Below are 20,999 nucleotides of genomic sequence, written 5' to 3' on the forward strand. Positions count from 1 at the left end.
CAAGTGAAATGTGAGGGCAGCTGTGTTTCTCTCTTCTGTACTTGGTGCAGGTTAGACGCCTGAGGGGTCCTGAGGCAAGTGTGCTCCCAAGTCCACACCCAGTCTTTTCCCCTGCACATCAGATCACTTATGCAGACAACAATATGTGTCTGTGTCCTCAGCCCTTGGTCTTTTCTTGCTTCATAATCTTATTATTTAATGGTCTTTATTCTGACTTGTTTTTTTGTTGTCATCAGTCAGGTAGAGTATTTTGTTTTGTGTGTTCTGTTGTTGATCTTGTCTCATTTCATATATTAATGTTTAATCTGTTTCCTGTTTTATTTTGTAGGTTCGCTCCTCATGTGCCATGTTTTGTTTTAATACTTCCTGTTTTTGCATGTTTCCCCTCTTTGATTATCCACACCTGACCTCAATTAGACCTTAGAAAGCAGTCTTCCCTGTGTCCGTGCCACATTGTCTTTGTTCTGCCCCGGTTGCTCTTCGCTTTCCAGCAATTTTAAGTTTTCTAAGTATAGGTTTTTGATGATTTACTGATTACCTGTGTGTGACCACCTGCTTGAAACTTACCTTGTGTCCTGTGTCTGCAATTGAGTCTCTATTCAACCCAGAACCATTACCGAAAAGCTTCTGGAGACAACTGAATTATTATGGAAATCAAAGTTAGACTGACTCCAGAACAAAAAAGGGTGAATGAGATACAGTGAGACTCTGAAGCTTACAATGTTGTATGGAAAACATGTCATAAACAACACTAACTATGCAACATCATCATCCTGCAAAGCCTGAGCTGTTGCTTTGGGTTGAGTGTTAATTAACAAATCTAAGCACGCTAATAAGCTAAGATGGTGAACATTGTAAACATTTTAAACATCAACATGTTAGCATTTGGCTCAATGCACTAGTTTGCCCAAACACAGATGCTTAGTCGTGTTCTCTGCATCCTTCACGCAAACATGGTATCGTTCTGTATCCTTCAAAGACTGCACTAATTAATCTGCTATAATCTGTTTGTGGTCAAAAGCATTGGAGACGTGGCTTCACAGCTGACAACTCATCAGCTGGCAGAAGGCAAACCCGCACAAACCAGCTACGGAATGCATGCTGTCTGCTCTAAATGGATTTGACTGAGGGTAATGCATTTTATCTGGGTGAGCAATAGGCAAAGTTGAATAATGATGAAGAGTTGAGGCTTGCCTTGGAAGAAACAATGTCCCCCGAGTAATGAGCTGGCTTCGAGTGTTTGTTATTTTTAAAAGGCATTTTTCCTCTTCAGGGTGCTATCGTGATACAATTGTGGACTGTGCTGTGGCATGTTGATGCTCCAAGGAAAACGTGGAGAGGGATTTATTATTGGCATCATCAAATATTACAGTCAGTCTGTAAAAAAAACACACACCCAGAATCCAAAAATAGCTGGAACATGATGTTATCTGAGAGATTAGCTTCAGATTTATCACAAATATCTACGCAGGAATGTTTACTGATTTGAAGCCTTGCAACAAAAAAAAAATCTAACCTTTCCACAGATGAAATTGACAGTCCCAGCAGCTATAGTTCAAATTCTTGTACAATAATGAATAACTAGAAAAAGTGCACCAGGTAGAGTGCAGATCTCTGCTAGGTGTGTCTGGTGGTCCACTGTTATTGTTTTCTAGCCATGATTTCTTGGGCTAATAACACGTCTGGTGATTTAAAATGCCATGATCTGTTTAATGCACTCACCTTTGCTAGACTAAAACTTACTGAAAACATACCTGTTTCATTTTTAGGCTTGAATCAGATGCATTTCTTCTGCGTATCATCAACCCATTAATCTGAAGAAATGACTTATGATTTATTCCCTAAGTAAACATTGTAAATCTCTAGTTTAAAGTCGTCTCCATACAGCAGGATGTTCATTTAGTAAATGATGGTCCATTTTCCAGTAAAATAGACCACAAAGCAGGGAATTCTTTAGGGCGGGGCTACCTTGTGATTGACAGGTCTCTGCCATGGCGTTGTCCGTGTTTTCGTCTCACAACTTTAACTCTTTCACAAGGTGTTTTCAGTTCATTAAACTTAATTGTAACGTTTTGTTTGCCAAAAATGTCTTATTCAACTTTTGGTTGTGGTTAGCTCCACCCTCTCGTGTCACTTCTGGTTGCAAAAAAAAAAAAAACAACAAGATGGCGACGGACAAAACGCTGAACTCAGGCTTCAAAATGTCAGTCAACAAACCAATGGGTGGTAGGTCCACTTCTTAAATACAGTCTATGGTTTCGGACATACAAGAAGTACCCAGAATCTCCACATGCGGTGTATGATATGACAACATATCCCTTAAACAAACCTGCAATCTATTTTTCATGGATGATGTGAAGAGGATAGACATTGATAAACAAACAAAAGTGTTTACCACATCTTAATTAGCAGTTGTGAATGTAATGAGTAGCTGCCAAATCCGTCTTTTTGTGTCCCACAGTGTGCAGCGCCACTTACCCTTCTTATAAAACAGAGCACAACTCAACCTACCTTAAACACCTGGGGCTGTTTGAGGCCACTTGATTAGTTGATTATAGCATGAGACACACTTCATGACTGTTTGTACAATCAGACAAGTGTAAAACAACATGCGTTTCTAACTGTATGACATTCTGTTTACCCAAGCTAGAAAGTCATCATCGCCGTGTTGACTGTTTCCTTCGCTTTTTAACCAGCAGCGAGCATCTGGAGTTTTGATGTTAAATCATTGTGTTCTTTGGTGTTAATGTAGGAGGATTAACCTGCCATCATGGCAGCCCTTTTATTGCACATGAAATGAGGCTTCCCCTTGCCAAGTACAGTTATTGGCACGGGACTCTGGAGGAATGTGCTGCTCTTCTTTTTATTGAATGCATAAATTCAGGAAGTCCAAACATCGGCCGACAGTGCTCACTACCCGGGAGAATTCTCAGCAAGCATGTAACCAAATGTGAAACGCGTGCACTCAGTCAATCCCACTCATCCATGCTGGGATGAAACCTCTGTCAGTGTGGCCCTCTCAACTGGAATTACTGTCATAGTTGGCCTGATGACTCTCTTCAGGTGATAAAAGAGGTGTTGATACAGAAGCATCTGGTGGGCCTCTGAGCTCCAGACAGATTCTGCTGTCGCCCAAATCTATCAAACCTCACACAACATCTGTTTCGGGCTGTAGACCAGGCTAGTTAGCTGATATTGTGATTCGCAATTAGTCTGTTTCTTGTACAGAGCAAAATATTGATTTTGTCGACACATCTGTGGATTAATCATAAATTCTCCCTGGAGAGGAGGGGTTCGCACACTCACCTAAGCCGTATTCATCACCTCCTCCACGGCTCCTGAAACTGCAGGGGTTTTCCTGAATATGTTGCCCAAGGCTTGTTTTTTTCCGAAAGGGGTTTGATTGATCACCAGGATTTAGGGAAGGAATCTCGCCCAATTTCACACAAATCATCAAAAGACTTTGAGAATAAACCAGGGGGATGCTCGTTGCCCGTGGCATTTAGAGTTTTTACACAGTTGGAAACAGACTGCAACAGTACGAGCGCTCTTGTTCGTCATGTTGACAGATATGTTAATTGAAATTTGACTCATGACGGTTTATAAACTTTACAGACTCTTTTTGTACTTTATATCAAAGAGAGGCAGCCAATTTGATTGCTGTGTTAGATGGCATCAAACAGACAGGTAACAAAATGAGAGATTCACATACACTGAACCCTCACTTTGTCTTCTGTATATCAGTATTCTGATCACACACACACACACACACACACACACACACACACACACACACACACACACACACACACACACACACACACACATATATAAGCATGCAAAGACACTTCGTCTGTCTCTGATGTGGCCAAAAACCCCGGAGGGACCGAAGCCATTTTTCATGTAATTACAGAAAACCTGCCCGACTGGCTTTGAGGCAGCTTGTGAAAGGAGCGACCGAGTCTTTCTTACATTGTACAGTACACCTAATACAGTACACCTAACCAGTAACTATTAGCAAAAGGTAATTTCACTCGTTTCACTTTCCGTCGTTGATCTAATTCTGTCAGGTCATCTAAGTGTTCTGACACAGTAGGCGTGTCACGGTAAACTGGCTGGTTGAACAGCACGAGAGTGAAACGTGGTGCTGGAAACAGGCTATAAATCACCTCCTGATACTGCTCTCTTATATAAAGCGTCATTTTTGCTCTAAAATGAGGGCTAGAGTTGAACTGTATATTCCAGATTTCTTGTCACAGTCCTTGGTTTACCGATCCATTGTGTTGATTTCACCTGAACTCGGTGTTCTCTCGACTGCTCCCCATCTTTTCTTACCCCCACGTGTCTTCATTTCGAGGCTTTCACCCTTGCATGCGTTCACGATGGAGGAATTTTTTCCATCGTCGAAACACACAAATATATCATCATATGACCCAACTCTGACAACTACAGTCTGCCGCAGAGAGGGACAGTACTAGAAAGGAATTTTTCCCCCCAGGACAGAGCAGTACAGACTCGGTGAACTGACGCTTTTCTTCGGAGTTTGTGTGGCAAGTCTGCAGCGGCAACAAGGAGGAGGCCGCTCTGAGGTAATGTTTGTCTCTGTCTCCCTTCAAGATAAACCTGTCATTAGAGCACCGACGAACCTGTCACATTCTCACTCTATTTTCCATTTTTTTGAAAATTCCCTCTCAGAGAAATAGTGCAGAATGTTGTGATCCAATGTTTTCTGCAGAATCCTTTTTTAATACCAATCCCTGACTGTAGGAGGCGACTGTTGCTTTTCCTCTGATGCTTGAGTCACAGTTCTTTTAGCTTGCTCATCACCTTGTTTTTAGTGTTACAGGTCTTGTATGTCAAACCGAGACATGGTTATTCTACTGTTTTTGACTTCACTGACCCTGTGGGTACTTGTGATTTTACAATGGCAGCATGCAGCTTCCCTGTATGCTGCTGCTCAGTTGTTTGATGTCTAAACATGTCTCCCACTGCTGCCTTTGAAGGCCTTCCACCTGCAGCAAGCTTCCACCTGTTACAGGATGTCTCCGCCATCAAGCTTATTCTTGTAGGAATTGTAGCTCTTTTGTCAATTTGTTTGTCCTCAGCATGGACATTAGTCTTTTGTTTATGTTTTCTTCATGGCAGCTACATTACCTTTTTGTTTACAATGGATCACATGACTGCAGGCTATATGAAAGGGGTTGCTGATAAATGATAAACTCACAGAAAATTGTCTCCAACTCTACAGTTTAGCATCTGTATGAGACGCATCGGGTAACTATATTATATTGTAAATCCCTCCACGTCATATTTAGATCCTCAGAGAAAAAACGCTCCAGCAGTGTGATGACGTAGTATAGAGACCGTAAAGTGAGTGAGGGGAGTTGAACGGCTCAAAATAGATAAAGGACTTTTAACTTTAGTTATTTTGAATTCATGTTAGTGATGTTTGTTGACATGTTTGCTGCACCTATGTTCCATTGTTTACATTTAACTGGGTTTACGTATTATTTTAGGTCCAGTATGTTGGGTTGAGAACGTGTTTTAAAGTCCCAGATATTTCCCTCAGGTGTTGGCGGAGACCAAAAAATAGCTAATAGGAGAGAAACATGAATTAAGATAAGATAAGATAAGATAAGATAAGATAAGATAAGATAAGATAAGTGATAATATTTTGTATTTACAGCTTGTTTCCACTGCAGTGGCCAAACAAATCTGTTATTCAGGTTTAAGATGATTCATTTGGGCATTTTGTTGTTATTAAGACATTCATATATCATTATACACACATAAATAATTCAACTAAGGTCTTAATTCTCGCACATTAACAATTTAATTGCTGAGTAGCAGCATAATACAGAGAGAGACTACATTTGAAGGTTTCTAAATTCTAAGTGTAATGTACATTTCCTTTTTCAGCCACAGGTAATATTTGACAACACACAGTTTTTTGAAGAATGCATCCTCATTCTCTCAGCCTGCTCTCGGGCGCTACGCGGAACTGCTTCCGTCTCATGTGAGTTTCTGTCACGGCAGACGGCGTTTTGTTCGGCCTGCTCGTCCTGTCACCAGACACCTATCCTTTTGAGGAGCGGTGATTTATGATGGAAGCGATCGCTGTGGTATCTGTGCCAACTGACAATGCTTCGGATGCTTTTGTTCCCTCTTCACGAGTCACAGGTGACATCAGATCATAGTCCAGATCATATTTTATGCTCTTCTCCTTACGGCAACCGTAGGCGATATACATATATATACCTCTATTTCCGTGTCAGTTTATGGCAGGGTCTTTTCTTTTGGCTGCCAAAGAGCAAAGAATCTAAAGACTTCCTGCCAGAAAACCATTAAGGTGTTTGTCACTGTCTGGCACAGTATCAGGAGTCACTACCCATCAGGCCTTTCATTCTGGGTTTAACTAGGCCAAGAGGAGACACTCACTAATGAATGGCCGGCCAAAGAAGAAAACAAAACATTTGTATTGCCTGAGCTCCGTATTGTAAAGACAACAACAGCAGTATAACATTAAAATAACCATAAATCAACGTACTGTAGGTATAAAGCCTCTGTAAAAATCCTTAAAGGCGAGTGAAAGTGAGATTTCTCTCCCCTCCGCCGCTCTCTTTATCCCGTTTCCCTTTTGTTCTATTCTTTATCTCATTACCATCACTGAAGATGACCTCAGAGCAGCGCATCCAGCTGTGTTCCTCTGCCCTACAGACAAACCTCTGACCCCGCGCTGAACTGGAGGATCATCTACCACTGTCACAGCCTCATCTAGCACTGTCACCCACTCCGACTGCGAGGTCACTCGGTGCACATTACTTGTTACAATTCAGTTTTCCTTTTTAAGGTGGATTAGGAACTTCATATGGATTGTGCCTGTATTGTAGGGGGAATAAGTGACGGGTGGAAAAATATGTTCAGAGGAAAGAGCAGAATGACCTCAGATACCACCTGTCAGACATCTCTACCTTGTTTACAGCCAACACCGGCTGTTATTTACAGGAAGCCCAACTTTATTCAAGTGGTTATTACAGTTCATGACACCTGTGTACGCAATCAACCACGTGCTGAGGCCACTCTGTGACCCATCGGACAAATGGTAATTGGGCAGAAAATATTTATTTTGCATGCAAAACATTTTTCCTTCCTATGCATTTCAATCCAGCAGCAGGAAACGAAAGATAACATGCTTGAAAAGGATTGTAGCACCCGGCTTCAAAACCCTTTTGTCACCAGCATTGTGGGATACATATCAAAAGAAGTACTTTCAGGTATCTCTTTACCTCTCTCGGGTGGAAGGTGAGGGTGTTTCCATCTCTTGGCAAAGCATGAGTGGAGAGAGGGAGAAGATTAATGGTATAATAGCTCTGACCACATGGTTTAGTTATTTAAACTGGCAGCATCAGCTCAAATTGTTTCATAGCTTTCTGCAATGATACATTTAGGAGCGTGTCTGGACAGGTTGTAAGATGCTAGAGGAGGGAATTCATTGCAACTCCTTCTGAGCTGTTCAGCCAAGAGACGGGTAGCTTGGAAGCTATGACACCATCCAGAATGTTTACATGTTTGTGCACCTTTTCTTTTGTTAATCGATTGCCCAACACACAGACGGGAACTTTCGGGTTTCGTTCTGCTATTGTCTCCATTCTCACTTAAAAAGTTGTGTCTTTGTGAGTTGTGCGCTTATGATGAAAAGATTTCATAATGAGGGGTAAAGCCTCACTATTAAGACTGCGGTTTGTTTGTTTATTATGAACCTGCCTTTTATTCAAACCAATAAGAAACAATCAAATAAAGAAGAGAAAGTTGCCGGCTCTGTCAGGGCAGAGAAGGGCCGTCACAACGCTGGAAGAAGATCAGTGATATTTCCGTCAGCGTCTGTGAGTCTTACGGGGTTGTAGTGAGTTTGGTGTTTTTGTTCAAAACATCCCGTGTCAGGACGCCCGAGACGCCGGAGGATTACTGTAAGCTTGGCTCAGGTGACGTCTTCTGGATGGAGAGGAGGGAGGGAGGGAGGAAGGGGGGGGGGGGAGAGCAGGTATGAGGGCCCTCCATAGCCCTGTTCCAAACCACTCTAAAAGCAAGGAAAAAAGTATCATATGGGGTGCTCAGATCATTTGGAGATACAACACCACGCACACCATCAAAGGCCGCTTTTAACACTGAAAGTTCTCATTACCCCCGTTTCTCAGATGCATGATTGCATATTTAAAAAAAAAAAAGCTTTCAAAGGCAGGTTAAGTAGGGCCGGGTATGTTCGGTTAAAATCGTTGCAAATGGCTCCTCCAAAATCCCCCAAAGAGCTGATCCAGCCTTACCTTAATGCCACAGACAATACCTTGAGGCTATTTGACCACTGTGTTTACCTGTAACATCAGATATGACCATGGGAAGTCAGATAGACAGCCCCCTGTGAGGGCCAAACTGTTGTGGATCTCTCCTGCGGGGAGTGGATATTGTCTGCTATCTCTGGCTTCCATCGCAGAGTCTCAAACAGCACCTCTGTTAAGAGAGTGCATGAATGAGCTCTGCAGCCCCGTGCAGTATCTCTGGAATCACATAAAGACAACCTTGTGCTCTGCAATTTACTGTGCAGCGCTCAGGTGCTTGTGCATGTCTCAACCAGAGGAAAAAACAAAAGTATGACTGACATAATCATGTGTCAGAAGATTTATGGTCAGAGAGAGCGAAGGGGAGAGAAAAAACTGGAGAGCACATTTTCTCGCTCCTCCTCCTCCTCCTCCTTCAAATTATTGTATTTAGTGCTGTCCACTTGTTTGAGTGAAATGTTGGACGCTGTTGAAACAGAATGGTTCACACACACCCGCACACACACACACACACACACCCAGCCTTGTGTTAATGAAGGCCTTGTAAAATGTATGATTTATCAACTCTTTTATTGCAAAATTATGAGTTATTTCCTTCTTCATTGGTGGTATATATTATATGGTAGTCTTTGGAAAAGCAAACACAAGATGCTATCTGTGTTTTCATGGGTGACTTTAAATCTGTGAGTAGCTGTCATGCAGATGCAAAAGTGAGAGAGATTGACTTGGAAATAAAATCGCTGGTTTCAACAAATCTTCTGCATCAAGAGTTCAGCCCCAGCTATAAATCTGATCCCCGGTGCAGTCAAAAGGCTGATCTAATGATAAAAGCGGAAGGCAGGATGGATCTTGCTTAAATATGTGTTAAAAGACTCATTGTTGGCGTTGACGCTAATTGGCGGCTGGAGCGCACTGCCGGACCGCCCCTGATGTAACGGGTCACGGGAGCAGATAGGGAAGCCGTGGCGGGCCTCCAGTAATAACACAGGGAGAGAGCCAGACTACCAACCATAAATCTACTGCTACCACCAATTTCCAACTACTGCAGGTGACTGGTTGGGTATGTGTGTTTGTGTGTGTGTGTGTGTGTGTGTGTGTGTGTGTGTGTGTGTGTGTGTGTGTGTGTGTGTGTGTGTGTGTGTGTGTGTGTGTGTGTGTGTGTGTGTGTGTTCTTATAAACAAAACTCCAAAGGGTAACGCAACCCCACTTCACACCAACATGGATATTACTCCCCCTGAAACATCTTGGCATGGGCCCGGTCCTGTTTATGGAGAAACACAGCTAAGAGTATAATTAGCATTTCAGTGATCCTGACGGGTGTCTGACACAGGCTGCGATATCAAAGAAGGTGGTGCTTTTGTGCTTGTGACTCAATACGGATGAAGTGACTGCGGCCTCTGTGGGGTGGTGGTTTTGCACCTGACTGGAAAACACTGCAGGTGGATTACCTGGAACAGAAGCTAAACTGCATTGTTTGTTTGAAAAAAGAAAAAAGATAAAGAAAGATGTGTTATGCTGTAAATATCACCAACCAAGGTTTTATGGTGTAAATCCTTATGATTAATCCGCATTAGTGGAAACTTAAAGGACACCTTGTAACCTTAGAGCACCACATTTAAAAGTATCCACACAAACCTCGTCATTCAAATGTTAGATAACCACCAGTGGAAGTAAATAAGTGACACACATAAAGGACTCTGAGGTGCAAGTGTTTTGTTTGTGAGATAATGCAGTGTTCATCTCACACACAAAACCCTAGTTTAGGTTTAACCAGAGCTTTTGGAGCAGCTGCCTTTTCATATGCGCGAGTCTTTTGTATCAATATTATGAAAGCTGAAAGCTTTTGTCGGACAGAGACAAGCCTCTGTTACTATCCCCCCCTCACGCCTTTTTTTCTATTTATTCCGAGCCGATTATCACCGCCAATGACACGTGATACGGCTGATCTACTGTAAATGAAACCTGAAATCTCATGTGTCTCGACTTTTTCTGGAGGTTTTTACGAGAAAAGAAACGACCACGTGGGAATGTTCTAAAACACAGCACAGGTGAAAACTTTACAGGCTCCATTTGTCAATCCCAGTAGATTATTTGGAAGCAGGTTTTTCCGTCAACACCTCGGGCCCCGTCTCCCCAACTCCACTTCCAGGCCCCGATGGGAGCGGAATCCGTAACTGTGGGCTTTAGCGTCGTTAACATTTCCCTGACACGTCGGCCGGCCTCTCTTGGAGACTGCCCTGCATTTTCTCGGCCACGCTGGAGTTGTTGTAGCAACTAGTGGTCCGGGAGTGAATGAAGCAGATGTGCGGGTCATCTATCACCTGACAGGCTCCCACTCCCCCGACTGAGCAAGTCATCTCCGTGACAGTCTGCGCCAACCGGCCTCATCAATTACCCGGGTACCCTACCATTAGGGCCCAAACACTTTTTCTCCTCCGACACGTTCAACTGCTTCCCAGTCTGCAAGATGGGCCCTCAATTAAGCCTGAATAACTTTCCCCCTCTGAAAGGACGTCTCTCTTTCGTTGGCCCAGTGTTGCACACATTGTACTTGTAGTATTAGCACTTAGAGAGCTGATTCATCTCCATGGCGACCATATGATATCGTCGTATGATTGTCTGGTGCTGATGTAAACCACACTGTAGCTACCATTCATAAAGATTTACATTTATGTTCCTTTGAAAGTGTAATTACGGTTAATTGATTCCTATATAATGAGCAATTAAGGAAATTTATAGTCATAAAAGTTCAATAACTCCACTGCTTGACTGCTTTATGGCAAGAAAATGCTAAAGTCGATATTCCTTTTCTTTAATTTGCATCGTTATGCCATTTTTGTTCCTGTTATCTGGCCATTTACAGCAGTTCGCATCCCAAATTGTTCTTTTGTCACGATCAGAGTGAGACATGCATGTATGTGGAAGCAATAATGGGAATCACGTCTCGTTAGTGTTATTCTGCTCCTGTATTCCATCAGTAGTAGTCATGAAACGCAGTAAACACAGACGTTTGAACACAGACACAAATGAACAGTTTCTATCACTTACAATATACAACTATGGCAGTGACAGCAAGGGGCCAACTTACATATATCAGCTTTTTTTTTTTTTTTTTTTTACCACAGGGATTTTAAAAACAGGCGTCAGAACTTGACATGGAATATGCAAAAAAAAGATATAAATAAGACATTCATATAAAAATAGGCTTTTACAAAATATACTCTATGAACCAATATTTACCAAAAGTGGAAAATGTGCCTGTGTTTTTGATCAGCGAGTAAGTTCCTGTTGGGCTAAATCAGCTTGACGTAAGCGAGTCAGTAGAGCGCACAGCCTTTGACCTCAACAAGTGGGATTCTCCAGACTAGCAGCAAACAGAGGGAAGACAAACTCATGAGAGGGTCAGGAGGTCAACGTGAGCGGCCTACAGCAGTTTTCATCTGGAGCAACATTATTCTAAAAACACGTTGTTATTATTATTCCAGGCAAATTCAAATCCAGTGTGTTAACAAGAGTGTGACTTTTTTTTTTTTTATCGCTTTAATAAACTAAAAACCCAACATTTAGTTATCCATAATGGACAAAATCAGTAGTTTTCTTTTTTTTTATAGAATAAATTAATATTAATTATTTTCATTCTCTACATACAGTATGTTAAATATTCCAAATGGCTGCGTCATTTCATCTGTGCACAGAGCGGCAACTACAGCAGAGTGTCACATCCACCATAATTCATCTGCATTGGCAAAGTCCATTTTCCTAAAAGTTCATATAGCTTAAAAGGTTTTGACGTTTTGGCACTCGGGCCCACGTGCCAGGGTTCAGTTTTTCCCTTTTTTTTTTTCGACATCAGTCCAAGAAGAGGGGTGAAGAGCTTTGTGTGCAAAAGAATCACGACCCATCATCTTCAGCTTCCTGCATACACAGCACAGTAGTTCCTCCTCGTGTACGAAAAGACTGCAAAAACAGCCTTCGTTTAAAAGTTCAACAGTTCCAGTTTGTCCGTGAAAACACACAAAAGACATAACACACACATCTCATCAAACACACACACACACACACACACACACACACATACACACACAGTCCAATAAATACTCTCATTTGCATGTGTACACCTCTGTCCTCTCGCTGCAGGTGTTGCATTTGACGTAGCAGCACCACAGGAACTTGCAGTTGCACTGCCAGACGCGGGAGTACTGGTGCGTGTTGTATCCGCGGCCGCAGCACATCAGGTCGCAGCCGCTGATGTGCTGCATCATCGTCTTGTTGCACACCCTGCCCTGCGTCCCCAAGCTGCCCGTCACCAGGTCCGCCTCGCAGTAGTTGGGCGACTTGTCTATGTACACCAGGTCCGTGTCCATGGGCTTGCGGTACGAGTAAGGCTTCTTGATCTTGAGGAATTTAGGGCGCTTGTTGCGGCTGGCTTTGATTGGCTCCACGTGCACGGCGTGGGCATACTTCTCCTTGAGAATGTAGCCGAGCTCGCGGAACTTGGGAAGTGTAGTCCAGCAGGTTTTGGTGGTGCAGGAGCCCGAGACACCGTGACACTTGCATTCCAGGCGCATGCTCTTCTCCAGGACCTAGAGACACACAAAAAAAACAACGTAGTAACGTAGTGACAACCAGCAGCAGTGAAAACACTCCGGTGATGAGTGATGAACACACTCTGGTGATAGATTAATAACAGCCGTACTGGATTATAAAAACCAATTACCATGCAGTTTACAATAGTAATGATTTTACCTGCCAAACAAATATGATTGCGTGACATTGCAATTTTCTTTTCCAGATTAGCAAGTATTCTAAACCTGTTGGATTTCAAACTGTCAATTCACATTTCATCTGCTGCACCTGAGACAAACGTGCAACTTAATAACAATGTGACTAACAAATACACCGCGGTTGGGGATTACATACGGCCCCGCCACATAGCTGTGTGATACCGTACACACAGAAGCCAAAATAATGTATCGCATTTCAGGCTCTGTGTGTGCAGTTACCACACACAACACACAAATGTCAAGAGTGACTGTACAAGGCGCCGAGTGACTAGGATTACCGCTAAACCCCGAGCTGATGACAAAGAGAAGTGCCATTGACTCAAACTGGAATTTCCTTTAGCAACAAGGTCAATTGCAATTTCCTTTACGCTTAAACGCAGTTTCTGTATGCGTTATGGTCTCCTGAAGCTGTTCACGAGATATTTATTCGTCTGTGTTCTTGGCACGTAAACTGTAAAATACAAGACGTGTGAACAAGACCCAAGAAAAACAAGGTTTCCCCTGAGCAAAGCACTTCATGAAAGCCTCGGCTTCAACTCGCTAATCCATCAGTTGTTCTGTGACCAACACTTGTGACAGCCTTTGTCTGGACGTCTTCGACCCGGGGAGCTGTGAGCGGCGCTCCTGCTCGGTGTCACTGCTTTTGATTAGCATAAATAAAGGATCGAAAAAACAGAGAGGCCTTTTATTAGCAGGGAGAAGAAGTAGCCAAGTTGTGAATCCACAGTCAGTACAGTCTCCCCCCCTTGGGAGGCAATTTAGCTGTCCAGATAAGCCAATTTGAATTCACTGTTCTGAGACGTACGTAAGGAAGTGGTCTTTTCAGCCCGCGTGGGGATGGACGTGTTAGTTTTGTGAATCAGGCTATTTGGCGCAGTGAGACAGAGAGAGAGACAGAGAGAGAGAGAGAGAGAGAGAGAGAGAGAGAGAGGATATGAGTAAACTTGGGCAAACCCACTTCTCTATTCCTCTCTTACTCCAGCCTCACTTTGACTGTTTGGCACATTATTCCACTCAATCTCTAACCTCTAGACTCACTGGAGTCTCTTTGTCACTCTGCAGCGCTCTGCAGCCATGCATGCAGAGAAGTCATCAGACGAGCGGCTCGGCACATCATGAAAACCATCCTGTCCTCATGCAGTTCTTGTTGTCTCTTGCTTCTTTTTCGCAAGGCCCTTTAGGTCGAGTCTGACATTGAGCATGGCTAATTGCAAGGTGTATTAAAATAGATTTTTATTGGTGGATATTCAATGATTCAATTAGAAAGGTGGCATGCAGGTGGAATGCACTATACAGAAACAGAATCACTCAATGATGATTGAACCTGGTACCCAAACAGTAAACTACCCCGTTGTGCATGTACAAGCACATTGCAATTGATTGCAGGTGAGGGTTGCCATTAAAGGTAACTGTGTTCTGTCCCAGCTAATGCCCTTTTTTGTACAGTGTCAATCTGTTTTTCGGTGCAGAGATCTGGGCTGTAATCAAACCCTGCCACTTAGACGGCTCTTCCCCTTAAAAAGCAGCCCTTTTTATATTCCGCTGCTTGTTCAGTCTTGGCCCCCGCTGCCCAGATCTTTGGCAAAGTTCACCGTCACTACAGCGCTGTCACGATATCAGATTATCACTCGGAGATTATAGTGGCCAAGGGGAATCACAATGCTGATTATCAGTCAAATTCATCTTTAACTTTGCTTATTGTGCGTTTTGTCTCTTTTTTCTGTCATAATACAGGAGATAGAGAGAGAGTTTGTGACCATAACTGTTCGAAAAGTGAGAATGGAAAGAGACGGAAATGATTAAAGAGGCCCTTGTACATTTACATGATATTCTCATATGTTTATTATTAATAAATCAATATTTTCTTTTTTTTAAATATCATGGTTATCATCAATACTGGTATATTGCAACACCCCTAACTGATACTACATTGTGACGACCTTTAGTAGTTCCCGAGTTCAGGCTTAGACTAGTAAACCACCTGTTAACCATCATTTGTATCACTGTGCCGTCCAAAGAGACATAACCCTATCGCTGATCACTTACCTTGCGTCCCACCTCGTTATTATGGAGGTTCATAAGCGTCCTTGCGTTCTGCTTGACCTCCCGGGCGTCGATGAACACTTTGGAGAAGCCCAGGCCGTAGCTGATGTCCGCCGAGCAGCCTCCCCACTTCCATCCTTGGTCTTTACTGTAGAAGCCCTGCTTCTCCTTATCACAGCTACAGTCGCTCAGGTTACCCTGTGTGCACGCCGCAGTGATGCCGTGGGCCACCCCCGCTGCGATGATGGCGTAGGTGAACGCAGCCTCTTTGCTACCTGATGGATCAAAGAAAAAAAAAAAAAAGGGGGGGGGATGAATAAAATGTTGCAGGAGATGTTGTTGAAATAGAGAATGTCGTGGTGTTTCTCCTCCATTTCAAGGGGAAATGCAATAAGTACGTAAGGGGATTTTGAAGATTAATTATTAACAGTATGTGTGCTTATATCACAGTCTTGCTGACATATTCACTCAAGGGCTGCAGTGTTTTGAAACCTGACCTGGAAACTGTCCTGTCCGTGAACCAAAATGGCTGTCAACAGAGCAGTATGAATAAGAGGGCTGTCGACAAGGAAGGGCTATTGATCCGCTCAGAAACTGTCCCATTCTGTGTAAACTCATAAGGCACTGACATCAGAATCTTCATCCTGCCTGTTATCTCCACCGAGTCCGGCTCACAAATCATTTACACGCGCACAGGGAAATATCGGCAAATAACTAAAGGCTAATCTGACAGGACTCATAGGGACAGATCGGGAAGCAAAGATCTCCAGTCAAACGATAGGCCGAGGAAGAAACACAATCCTCATACTCAGAGCTTTATATACCGCTAAAAGAGCAATATATTCCCCTTCTGATCCAATGACATTAGAGCCAATAATGGTGTATTCATATCCATGAACAACAGGTAGCATGTTTCAATTTTCAGATTAATAACCAAACAGGAAACTCCCGGTTATAACATCCATCATACCTATGTGTAAATAAACTCCTCGTGTCTTTGTTCACAACAAACATCATACCTACTCTGAGCTTCCTCCTGCCACCCGGTTCACTATGTAGAGCTGCCATGTTTTTTGATAAACATCTTGGATGTGTGCCCTTGCCATTGAGAAAAAAAAAAAAAAAAAAAAAAAAAAAACCCTCATATTGAGGCATCAATTATGTGGACGTTTTTATAGAGTCGATGGGCTCCGAGCCAAAAAAGAAGGTGCGTCTGTCAGTTCTGACTGCACCGTTGTTAATTTTTCCCCTGCACTTTTCTGAGTGCATGAGTTCACCGCAAGGGATGGTATGAATTCTTCCTCACCTTGTAATGAGAGGTGGAACATATTAAAACCGGAGTGGATGGAAAAAGATATTCAAACGGCGGGTTAGGCTGAAGTAGAAGTGCCAGCTCGCTGTTCTTCTGCCATGTTTGTTTCTCCTTCATCCCTCTCTCGGCCTCTTTATATGCACCTAACCTCGCCGAGCTTACTGCAACTACAAAGTTCAAGGGCAAACACAGTTGAGGCCTAAAATGTCTCAAAGCTGATGCACCTTGCATCACCCTGTGAGGATTATGTCAGTTCACGGGTCACTCCTCCTTCGCTTTAAAGAACAATTGCGAGCTGCGCAGCTCCGCTCAGCCTGGGCATCAACAATGGCGTTCATTTACAACCACTGGCCTTTTGGACGCTAATCTGATCAGTGAAACCAATCTATTTGGTATGGCTGTCCGCGCCGTAGGACTTAAACTCCTGTCTTGGAAACACAGACCAGGACTCTTGATGAGCTCCAACCACTCATTCATAAAGGAACAGATTGTCAAACACCACGAGAGATAATCCTTTCTCTCTCTCAAACAGCTGGTCCAAGCCTCTGACCATTGTGTAAAAGGGTGTTTGGATTCTTTGTTTAACATCAATAGTTCTGGCACAACTGAAACATATTAAAATTATTTTGAATCAAAATGGTTTTACAAAGCATCTTCTGTGGTTATCAAGCTCCACTACAGCCACAAAGGCATCATTAGACAAAATATCATTATACTTCATCCATATCTAACAATCTTTTATCCACTTTGCATCTCATAACAACAGATAAGCACACAACTCCAGCCATAATTTCAGCATCCCCTGATGTTCCTCCACTCTTTATCTCAGCAGCAGGAACACATATTTGAACTAATTTGTTTCTCTGATTTAGTACGTCCAGGTTTTGCTTTCCCGCTTGGCTTTGCTCCGCTGTAACTTATACCCGTGGTAAGATCTACGTCCTTACAGGGAGAGCCACAGCACCCATCACTGGACGGGATAAAGACCAGTGAAAATGTGCCTCCGGAGACTGTGCCGGGTTGAAAAGAAAAGGCTGCCAAACATTCACAGGAGCTTTGTTACAGTGCTGGCTGCAGATAGCTTTTATAGAAAAGCCCCAGTCATTGAAAAGTCTGGAGCAAAACTAGGACTGATGTAAATGACACTATGTGGATGCAATAATGCAGAGAAGATGATCATGTAATGTGCAGAATAAGTTGTTGTTGTCTGGTGCAGGTGTTGACTGGAGATTGAGAGCATCCAATATTATATTATATTTTTTTTTTTCCATGTGGACAAGGATGCATGTCAATGTCATTTGTTTTTAACTTTCTAAAGGCTTCAGGTCATATTTTAAATCATTGACATAGACCAGAATCCAGGAATTATTTCTGAATATTAACTATTATTTAGGAAAATCCCAAAAGAGCCAGATATGGAGACTGTGCGCATTTTACGCACACATTACGCATTGATGGATGAACTGTGTTTATACTGCTGGGGGTTAAAAAAAGAGGTTTCAAACTGTGAACAAACGTTAACAGACAGCAACATACCCACTTTCAACTCTTTGCCGAAGACAGTCCTCTCTCCGAGCGCAGAGCAGTTCCAGCGCCCGTTTTTGAACTGGAACTGACACTCGTTGATGCCCATTTGGGCTCCTTCTCCGATGACGATGATGGCATCGGGGCGACTCTGGCAGATAATCCGCTGTCTGGGGGCCAAACCGGGGATCTTGTTACAGATTATGCTCGCACCTAGGGCCACCACCGACGAGAAGCCACTGTGAATGGAAGATTGATATGACTGAGAACAACTTTTTTTTCCTGATTCTAATATTTTTAAATCTTTTTTTTGTATTCCTAACGTGTTTACATAACCTTTTAAATATCCATTTCCAATGTTTAGTTTATTAAATAGTAGCCTAGCTGATGGTCATAACCCAATATGAAATATATTCCTGTGGAAAATAGATTTCCCTAGTATAATGCATATTAACAGTAGAAATTATCACCAAAGTTATTTGTTCCTCTTTAGAAGTGATATTGGAAGAACACTAGACTTATTCTTTAAGTTTAATAAAGTTGTAAACACTTTTAATTATTATGTTACTTTGAGTTTTACCAGCATTTAGAGCCATAATGATGGGAATGACATGACTGGTAATAATGGTGAGTTGAGCTGCCCTTCCCTTAATGTTGAATTAATCGATTACAAAATCACCTGCCTGCTTTTGAGCAAATATGGAACACAAGGTGCTCACGGATAAAGTCTCAGAGCCGTCCGTCAGTCGCTACCAGTCCTTTGTGTTTGAGAATAACCTACAACACACCGATGTGAAGGCAAAGAAGAAGCGAAAGCTCACCCAATTTTCAAATAAACAATTCCCAGACAAAGTAAAACTCTTAAAATCCAGCGTCGTGTTCTCCGACTCATTGCGGCATGCAACGATCTGCAGAGCTGATGAAGAACTCTTGTTCGCTTATTCTCCGGTCGGTCTCAGCCCACAGGTAACTCCAAGGGAACTCCAAAATCACGAAAAGCATAAAGAAGAAAAAAAAAAAAAAAAAAAAAGTAAGAAATAAGAAACTTTTTCTTTTCTTTTTTTTTTTTTTTTTTTTTTTTACAAATTGCCAGTGAGAGTATTATCCAAACTCCCTGTACGTGGCCCCGTGTGGCTGGGCCCTCTTGTCATTGCGCAGGGTGTCACAGGTAGTAACCCTTGGGGGTGAGCGAGTACGAGTCCGTCTTCCTCACAGTTCCTCTGCTACCCGCAGGTCTCGGTTATATATCTGGCTCATCCATCTGGGGCGTGTTCACAGGAGACATGAGGCCCTGCTGAAGAATCCCGCCAGGGCTGAATCTCAACACACACACATAGAGACACACACACACACACACACACACACACACACACACACACACACACACACACACACACACACACAAAAAACACACACACACACACACATACACACATATATATATATACACACACATATACACACATATATATACACACATATACACACACACATATAGACACACACACACACACACACACACACACACACACACACACACACACACACACACACACTGTTGAACACACCATATATTGGGATATACACAACACAATACACACACTTATTTTATTATTTTTTTTACACACATTTACACACACACATATATAGTACACACACACACACACACACAGTAACACAACACACACACAGTGACACACATTAATATATACACTTAACACACTGAACACACACATATAAAAGGTGGTTACACACACACTTTACACACACACACACACACACACACACACACACACACACTGCTGTTGAATTCACCTTGACTGATTGGGATGCTTCTTATTTGGTTATGAGTTGGGTCATGGCTCAACCCAATGTGGCCATTAGCTTATTTTTTTATTTTTTTTACCAGTTTTGCATTTACACATATGTTTTCCAACACTTGCAAAAAAGAAAAGAAGAAAAGAAGTATTCAAAAAAAAGTTGCAGACAAAGTAATATCAAAACAAATAGCAGTGACATGTTTTTTCTTTTTAGATTAATAACTAGGTGGTTAAATGGTTAAATCACCTTATCAATTTAATACATATAAAAGGTGTTAAATCACACCTTTATCATATTTAATACATATAAAAGGTGGTTAAATCACACCTTTATCATATTTAATACATATAAAAGGTGGTTAAATCACACCTTTATCATATTTAATACATATAAAAGGTGGTTAAATCACACTTTATCATATTTAATCATATGGTTAAAATACCTTTATCATATTTAATACATATAAAAGGTGGTTAAATCACACCTTTATCATATTTAATACATATAAAAGGTGGTTAAATCACACCTTTATCATATTTAATACATATAAAAGGTGGTTAAATCACACCTTTATCATATTTAATACATATAAAAGGTGGTTAAATCACACCTTTATCATATTTAATACATATAAAAGGTGGTTAAATCACACCTTTATCATATTTAATACATATAAAAGGTGGTTAAATCACACCTTTATCATATTTAATACATATAAAAGGTGGTTAAATCACACTTTATCATATTTATCATATATGGTTAAATACACCTTTATCATATAATACATATAAAAGGTGGTTAAATCACACCTTTATCATTTATCATATGGTTAACCTTTATCATATTTAATATAAAAGGTGGTTAAATCACACCTTTATCATATTTAATACATATAAAAGGTGGTTAAATCACACCTTTATCATATTTAATACATATAAAAGGTGGTTAAATCACACTTTATCATTTATCATATGGTTAAATCACACCTTTATACATATAAAAGGTGGTTAAATCACACCTTTATCATATTTAATACATATAAAAGGTGGTTAAATCACACCTTTATCATATTTAATACATATAAAAGGTGGTTAAATCACACCTTTATCATATTTAATACATATAAAAGGTGGTTAAATCACACCTTTATCATATTTAATACATATAAAAGGTGGTTAAAT

The 20,999-nt window shown here is 41.7% G+C and overlaps 1 protein-coding gene across 1 annotated transcript; it reads right to left on the minus strand.

The window, feature by feature from the left end:
• Positions 1-12,434: 12,434 nt before the first annotated feature.
• LOC129099678 (protein Wnt-7a) lies at positions 12,435-18,904 on the minus strand. The gene is made up of 4 exons (XM_054609015.1): positions 18,819-18,904; positions 18,010-18,236; positions 15,165-15,436; positions 12,435-12,917 (listed from the first exon to the last, which is right to left on the minus strand). The coding sequence occupies exons 1-4, from the start codon at positions 18,887-18,889 to the stop codon at positions 12,435-12,437; spliced, it is 1,053 nt and encodes a 350-aa protein (XP_054464990.1). The 5' UTR covers positions 18,890-18,904.
• Between the last annotated feature and the right edge of the window lie 2,095 nt (positions 18,905-20,999).

Source organism: Anoplopoma fimbria, chromosome 12, assembly GCF_027596085.1.
Source record: "Anoplopoma fimbria isolate UVic2021 breed Golden Eagle Sablefish chromosome 12, Afim_UVic_2022, whole genome shotgun sequence".
NCBI lineage: Eukaryota > Metazoa > Chordata > Actinopteri > Perciformes > Anoplopomatidae > Anoplopoma > Anoplopoma fimbria.

Coding starts and splice junctions, on each gene's coding strand:
- LOC129099678 (XM_054609015.1), bottom strand. CDS start 18,889: ATGAGTCGGAGAACACGACGCTGGATTTTAAGAGTTTTACTTTGTCTG. Junction 15,437..18,009: donor CGGCAAAGAGTTGAAAGTGG/GTATGTTGCTGT, acceptor TTGATCCATCAG/GTAGCAAAGAGGCTGCGTTC. Junction 12,918..15,164: donor ATAACGAGGTGGGACGCAAG/GTAAGTGATCAG, acceptor GTGTGTCTCTAG/GTCCTGGAGAAGAGCATGCG.